The sequence below is a fragment of the Myotis brandtii genome, unplaced genomic scaffold (assembly GCF_000412655.1).
Source record: "Myotis brandtii unplaced genomic scaffold, ASM41265v1 scaffold17, whole genome shotgun sequence".
In the NCBI taxonomy this organism is placed as follows: domain Eukaryota; kingdom Metazoa; phylum Chordata; class Mammalia; order Chiroptera; family Vespertilionidae; genus Myotis; species Myotis brandtii.
Genome location: NW_005356259.1, coordinates 10,243,736 through 10,252,020, shown reverse-complemented (window position 1 = coordinate 10,252,020; position 8,285 = coordinate 10,243,736). Strand labels below are relative to the sequence as shown.

General features: G+C 35.1%; 1 protein-coding gene across 1 annotated transcript in view; it reads right to left on the bottom strand.

Annotated features, from left to right (window-relative positions):
- Positions 1-637: 637 nt before the first annotated feature.
- The window catches only part of HNRNPA2B1 (heterogeneous nuclear ribonucleoprotein A2/B1), an 8,597-nt gene continuing 949 nt past the window's right edge, over positions 638-8,285 (bottom strand). Inside the window, 11 exon segments of the mRNA XM_005862974.2 lie at positions 638-1,131; positions 1,289-1,371; positions 2,310-2,432; positions 2,675-2,794; positions 3,961-4,023; positions 4,690-4,770; positions 4,850-4,951; positions 5,107-5,279; positions 5,481-5,671; positions 6,010-6,120; positions 6,218-6,253. Of these exon segments, the coding sequence (XP_005863036.1) occupies positions 1,310-1,371; positions 2,310-2,432; positions 2,675-2,794; positions 3,961-4,023; positions 4,690-4,770; positions 4,850-4,951; positions 5,107-5,279; positions 5,481-5,671; positions 6,010-6,120; positions 6,218-6,253 (1,062 nt within the window). The 3' untranslated portion in view covers positions 638-1,131; positions 1,289-1,309.

Here is an 8,285-nt window from a genome sequence, read left to right as displayed (position 1 = left end):
GGGGGGGGGGGGGGGGACACACACAACCAAAATAATTTAAATGACAGACTGGAAGACAGGGTTTATGAAATTATTCTCTTGAGTTTATAAATTGTTAAACTCAATTTATAGCTATGTTAAACTACTAAGAACCACTATACTGAAAGACCATTGAAGAGTATTAGTTTATCTTTTGGGGAGGAAAATTAAGAAAGGAAAAGTAAATAAGATCTTACCTAAAGAAGTTTAACTGAAGCTTAGAACTATTTGCTCTACACCCTCAGCTTTCGTTGGCATCCTTATAAACTACTGTAGTTAAAAGCTTTGTAGAAACAGCACAATTTTTTAAGACTGGCTGAACTTAGTAGCCGCCAAGAGTTTTCTTGTACTAGACCTGTATCCCTGAAGAGTACCTCGCTGGGGTTATTTCCTTTCCTTGCATTGAAGAAGCAGCATCTAAAAGATCTAAAAAGGTGTTTCTCCTTGCAGAGATATCCCTTAAGTTATCTAGATAATTTAATCCTGATGAATTGCAGACAACACACTTATATCTGACCAGCATTTATCTTACACAAATATAACAACAGCTTTGCAATGGACCTTAGTTATACTACCCACTCCTTAACTTATTTAAAATAAAAAGTCTATAATTACACAATTTCCTTTAGAATTATTTTATTAAATCATAAATGTACAACAGCTTCTTAACTCTACACACGCACTTAAATTTTTTTAAAGGAAAAACGTTATGTCTTATTACACCATGATCCTGGCTAATAGCTTTTCAAAACTTTGAGAAAAATCTTAAAAAAGGTTTCACATGTCACCTGAAACTTACAAATTTAACATTATCAAAGAAGGAATGCTTCTACACTCTTACAAAGACCACTAGAAATAAACAACAATTAAAAAGCTAAGAAACTGTCTCAAAGGCATTTTTTTTTACAATCCTTCCTCCACAGTAAGGTAATGTTATTAAATAATCCAATCCATTCACAAAATGGCTCTCTGCATCTGCTCTGGTGTCTTCTGCCATATCACTGCATACTTATGCATGACTGAGATAAGAGTTTCCTTAACATTGTTATTCGATAACCTGAAGCTGTTCTGTTACCTCTGGGCTCTCATCCTCTCCTATTTATACAGTGAAGCCTGTTTCAACAGAAGTAAAGAGTAAAAAAAAAATAGGTTATGAAATTATCCATCTAACCAGGTTTTAAGGAAAGATAACATGATCCTAAAAAGCTTTTACTCCTGACAGCTAGGTCTCCCCAAGACAGTAATAATGTAAAACTCAAAAGCTACTTACCCATGGCAAATAGGAAGAAGCTCAATATCGGCTTCTCCCTCCATAGCCCCCACTTCCTCCACTTCCTCCAGGACCATAGTTTCCTAGAACATGACAAAGGAAACTTACTTCATTTCCCATAAGCAGCATAATAATTAATCGTACCTTGTATTTATCTATGGGCTTTAAAACATATCAGAACCATTGTTTCTAATTATCTCCAAAATAAATTATCCAGGTATGACTGAACCTACTCTTTTAGAGGGTTATCATTTGGAGCCAGTAAGGAAGGTGTATTTAAAAAATACTGAGAGGCATAAGAAATCTATTTGGCCCTACTACATAAAAACTTGAATAATGATTTATGATTAACTTATTAACATTTAAGAGACAACTCATTCAAATTTAAAACACTTTGCTATGTGCTTGGCAATTTTATTTGGCTCTCATATAATCAGCCAAGGGATAAAAAAACAACCCCCACACAAAATATCTAACCTACTTTCCTAACTTGTAAATACAGGGTGGAGTACAAGTAGGGTTACAGTTGTGAATACATTAAACAGTATTTATTCTTGTATTAATTATTATATTATTTTCCCTATGAATTGTAAACCTCCTTTTGCCCCATCCTGTATTTTACTCTACATAACTTCCCACCATTCATCACACCAAATCCAAGCTGAAGTTACAACTGAATTATTTCTGGGAATTTCAGTGACCTTTTAAACCAGGGGTAGGGAACTTCCAACCCTCAAAATCATTTGATCTGGCCCTGTAAGGCATTAGAGGAGTAAACTGAATGTTTGACCAAATATAGCAGGCTACTTTTTAAGTTGATAACTTTGTGTTGTCCTCGAATGTTATATCCTAATGGCTCTTGGCAGAAAAAAAGTCCCGGCCCCCCCCCCCCCCCCCCCCCCCCCAACCGACGCCCCGCCCCGCTATAAACCATGAGCATGTTATCTTTGCCATTCAAATCATGTCAAAGACTAATCCTTCCCTTTAACCCCACAAAATGACAAAGAATGTAACAAATTACCTCCACCATATGGTCCCCCCATGTTCCTGCTACCACCAAAATTTCCACTCTTCATTGGACCATAGTTAGATGGTTGCTGGTTATAATTTCCAAAATCATTGTAATTTCCACTTCCGTAATTTCCTGTTAAAAAAAAAAAGTTTAAATTCAAGTTTTGCATAATGACCCTCAGAATTAACAAATTTAAACAGTGATACATGCCAAGTATTTACAACAAATCTCCCAAAAAAGCAAATCAGAATAAATGCAAAACACCTATCTACAATTCTACAATTTTAAGGCAACTATTGACAACATTGAAATGAAAGAAAAGTCATTAATTCCACTCCAAATTCCCACATAAAGGTTGCAGGTGAATTTATTACCTCCTCCATAGTTGTCATAACCACCTCCGTAGCCCCCACCCTGGTTGCCATATCCAGGTCCTCCACCACCATATCCTCCTCTTCCTCCTCCATAACCAGGGCTACCTCCAAAATTGCCACCTATTATAAAATAAGCCTTTAAGTAATTACTTAATATTTTCAATGCCATTTGAACTGTCTTATCAAACCCATTTCCAGCTTTCCAAAACATGTTTTTTTAAGTAATATATTTGTTCTATGAAATCTCTTCTAGAACAGCCTCAAGGGCAGAACAAAGTATTCCTGTTAAACATCTGGGGGTGGGAAATACACACCCACAACCAACTTGATAAAACCATTAGAGACAAATACCTATTAGTGTCACTGCTCTTCCCTGAAATTAAAGGTATTAATGGTTCTGTTTAAGATACCTTGTATTTTGTGTTAATATTTCTAAGGGTAGATGAGGTGTAAGCTAATAAAACAAGAGCCACCCCCATCACCTTAAGTGGTCCAAAAGATTCAAAGTTCCCAACTCAGATTTATGTTTCCTAATAATATGCTCACTACACCCTTCACCTGAATAGAAATGGGGGGGTATCAGAAATTAGCAAACTGATGGGCAATTAATTTGGATTTCAAAGCAAAGTTGGAAATATGTAGGTATAATTTAGTTATGTGTAATTTGTGACAAAATCGGTCTTTTGCTAGCTCATTTTGAAATGTCTTTACTAGGAATTTGCCAGCAGATGTCAACCTTTTCTGTATTCCAACAAAACATCTAATATATCATTTAATATGTAACAGTGGCTCATAACCTTACCTGAACCCAACAGCACCCTTGTGTATTTTGGAAATATTCCTTTGGTGACATTTGGGAAGTTACCCTGGGGGACTAGTCTTATTAAGAATTAAAGCAACATAATTGCTATTACATATATTCCCCTTACATGTTGATAATGGTCATATCTAATGCCCTATACTTCTTCAGGGAATCAATACATAAAGTATCACATCTATGTCCAATTCTTTTGCTTGAGAAACAGGATGGCATCTTTAAATTCTCATTTAAAATTCACCCAAATGATCTTGCACCCTATACCACAAGTATACTCTTTCCTTCAGCTATACACAAGCTAAGGTGTGAATTACAGGAAAAGCCAAATGACTAAAACCACCATCACTTAAAGTTTTTCATCAAAGGTAAAATGGAAGACACAGAAAAACCTCATGTATATATTAAACTGGACACACAGCATGATTTAATCTTTTTAAGCCCCATAAATCAAAATGTTTAAGAAACTGACCTCCAGGCCCTCCTCCATACCCATTATAGCCATCCCCAAATCCACGACCACTTCCATAGCCATCTGTTAGGGGGGGAAAAAAAATTATGATTAATATACCCTATTCAGGTTTCTTATCTTCCTTTCCTCCATATTCTCTATTATAACCTATGGATGATTAGGAACCATCTCCCTTTATGTTGAACATTAGTATCAGTACTTTATTCTTCAAAATAAACACACCAAAGTATAATTCATTAAACCTCACTGTCAAGATAACGGCCTGATTTGCGGGCTTGGACTTGGCAAACCTCAATTTAAGAGGTTCCATTTATTTACACAAGAATGACATTTAATGGGGTCCACATTATTTTATTCAGATAATTACTTGAAGTCTAAATAAAAAAACCATTAACAAAGATATAAACGTTTTTAAGCCCACAGGTAAAGTTTCTATGGTATTTCCACTCACTATTCAGAGTTATTTGGTAGTTTTTTAAGGTGGTTGTAAAGCCATTTTAAATGTTCTTAAAGACCACAAAAGGGATTTCTATAATTGTCCTTCATTAGCTTTAAGATTATGTCTGAACTACTACCTCTTACCTAGCCAAATCAGAATATCTCATCTACTTATAAAAAGTTAAGAATATCATCTAAAAATTAAGCTGATTTCATGATTCTAATCAAATATGAGTCGCAGTTTTCCAATCAAGCATATTCATCCTTCAATATTTAGAACTTAAAACTTACCAGATCCTCCTCTAAAGTTACTTCCTGGTCCTGGTCCAAAATTTCCACCACCACCTCGAGAGTCTCCAAAACCAAAGTTGCCTGCAATAAGTGCCCTAATTAGTAACAAGCACTTACACAAAGAAATCTTTAAAAGAAAAAAAATGGAACTAAAAGGTACCTCCTCTTCCACTTGTAGAATTTTGAACTTCCTGCATTTCTTGTCTAGACAAAGCCTTTCTTACTTCTGCATTATGACCATTGATGGTATGGTATTTCTGCACTGGAAGGGAAAATTCAAACTTAAATCAGCATTCTATAAATTATAACTTACTTTAAAGTTTGCCTTTTAATAAAGATGTAGGTATTAACATACCCAAAACTTAATCTATAAAAGGGGCATACATCTAGTGCTTATACACAATCTTATACACTTACACACAATCTTATCCACAGGATCATGGTCATCAAAAGTAACAAATCCAAAGCCTCTCTTCTTTCCAGACTGCCTATCAGTAATTATCTCAATGGTATCAATTTTTCCATATTCTTCAAAGTAATCTCTATGGGATGGGGGGGGGGGAGGGGGAGTCAATTCATGACCACAGAAACTAAACATGATTGAAAGCATCTCTGGGTACTACCAAAAATTGTTTCTATCCTATGATAAAATACCAGGTAAAGCAACAGCTTATGAATAAGAAACTCGTCTTTAGGAAATAAACTACTCCAGGGAAACCACCATAGCTTAAATTGAGCTGGATAAAAAGAATTAAGTTCTTTCAAAATTTACATTTTATCTTCAGTAGGACAAAATTTTCTTCACATTTATTGCACGAAGTTATGCTATGCTCACCTCTCTTGCAACAGCACGTTTTGGCTCAACCACTCTTCCATCAATTGAATGAGGTCTTGCAGCCATGGCGGCATCAACCTCAGCCATGGATGAAAAAGTTACAAAACCAAATCCTCTTGATCTTTTGCTTGCAGGATCTCTCATTACCTTTAAAACCAAAGGGAAACCAGCATTTGATCTAGTTATCTGTTCAATTAAAAGCATTTTTAAATTAAGAACAGAGATTTAAGTTATTTTCTCCAGGATTCACTCAGTATTTTAACCCCTAGAGTGCCAGGGAGCGTGATCACACTCCTCCTGACTTTCCCCAAAAGTGCTGGGAGCGCTATCATAATTTTTATCCTAAACTGCTGTAAAATCAGCAAAAATGCCTTGGCAATTTTAGCATAGTTCCTAGGATATTGGTTGGCACTCAAAGGGTTAAACAAATCAGCCCAACAGTTGAAGGACTAGTATGTAAAGGCAATTTTATGTATTTAACGTACCACACAGTCTGTAAGTTTCCCCCATTGCTCATAGTAGTTCCTCAAACTTTCTTCTGTGGTTTCAAAGCTCAAGCCACCAATAAAGAGTTTACGGAACTGTTCCTTTTCTCTCTGCAAAGGAAAACACCATTTCAATTTTTATTTACATTTTCTCTTTGTATGCAGGAATTTAAATTCTTAAATATAAGGTGACCTGCTGGCAGAGTACCTTTTTCCTCTCCAAAGGAACAGTTTCTAAAGTTTTCTGGAGGGAAAAAAAAAACTTACATCAAATTTAAACCATATGTTAAACTGTATATTTAGTTGTGTTACACCAAAAAATTTCGTCAGAGGTACTACACGTTTCAAAGTCATATGCTTCATTTAAACTTACTTGACATTAATTCTCATACATTCAGTATCACTTAAAATACTTTCTGAAGAGAAAGGAGCAAATCTATTCCCTGGTCATTGAAGAGTTAAGAAATTCTCATCAGAAATTGCATTCAACCCTATATCCTAGAACAGAATTTAACATTAAATACTCAGTTTTTACCATTTAGGATTTAAAGTGTTTCATTTCTTTCATTTGCTCCCTCTGGTGGAGATTTAATGTATCGCAATAAGAAAAAAATCCTTTCCCCATTTACCAACATACTTTCGATTGGGGTAAAAACTTAACTGTTCAATATATGTAGCAAAATATCCTTAAAATTTACTCTCTGACCAACCCGGACTGATCTTCATGACCAACTAAAGATTGTTTATATCTTAAAAAGTAATAACCATGATTTCGTGGGCACTCCAATTTCTGGTACTTAAATTGACAATTCAGAAACAAGCTGAATATAGGGCTAACAACCATTATTAAGTCAGTAAAATACATTCACTGTAAGCACTTCACTTTTCTAAATTTTAACATAAAAATATTTAAATGAGCACTGTGACTACTACCACTGGGAAAAAAACACAGAAAGCTCAAGCATATTGAACTTATTATTGGACATCTGACAAGCTATACAACATACGTGTTTCTATAATTTTACAAGCAAAAAGGATAAAAGCCTGGGATGAAATCTCTTAATCCCCACAAACCAGCAAGCAAATAACTAGCTGTTTTATCAGTCCTGAATTTGGAGCTGAAAAGTATGGATTGGAAGTCATCTGGTTTTCAGGTGAATACATTTTTTTAAAAATTAGTTCTGCTGTCCATGACCAACTGCTATGCATGTGCAATATAAATTAAAAGATCAAATTAATGTGACTTTCGATACAACAGGAAATTTTATTCCCAAATAGCATTATAACTCAACCCAGTCATATGCAGACTTCTCCCTGAGCGCGTGACATTCTCCCATTAACAAAAAAATACACTGATAAGCAAGTCAGACATTTTTTTTTACTGTTAACTGCTTTCAGGAATCTGAAAAAAATTTCAAGATTAACCAATTATCAAACTAGCTCCTAATACATTTAAATGTCAATATATTAAAATGATTACTTTGCATATTGGTATATGAATTCTTAAAGCTAACTTTACTTGCTAAACACTGTATTGTCAGAAAAATAGGTGTTTTAAACCCTAAGTAAATTACTGAGATTAAAGAAGTGCATATACAATTTTTTCAAATCACTAACAAAAGCAAAAGCTTACTTACCTCAGTTTTCTCCAAACTTACCTGATGTCCACTATCGATTACAAATTTATTTTACAAGGGAACACAGAGTGAAAGAAAATGCCCAGGTAGACCCCCCCCTCGCTTGAGACCTTATACTTATCAATGTAATGATCAACCATGATTGCAAACATAAATGAAAAAAAAGCAAGTGACAAAGTTCAAATACATAGCGGCACAGCCAAAAACCTATCTACAGCAATACACGCATTGAAGGACTGAGCCGTGTTTTTTAAAAAGTCTGAAGGATAATCATTTCTATTTCACTTCCGATTACTTACAAGAATGCATGGTCTTAACCAGTAAAGAATAATTTGACAGGTAAAAGTATTTAGACTACGAAAAATACAATTCAAAGGGAGGCCTTCAGGAAAATGAAGTTTTCAAAAATGAATACGCCCGCAGCTATAACCTTCCCCACAGCTACCCATAACGGGTACTAATCTGATGGGTCCTAATTTTGGTTTTATTTCTAATTGTAAAGTTGGTTGCAAAACTGACTTTTTAGTCACCGCAGACCAGGGGGGGGAAAAACCGTTATTCAGAGAAATAAGCACTGCAAAACAAAATGTTTTCTTTGTGCTTTGGGTCGCCTTAAAACTGGGCTCAACGCTTTACCGG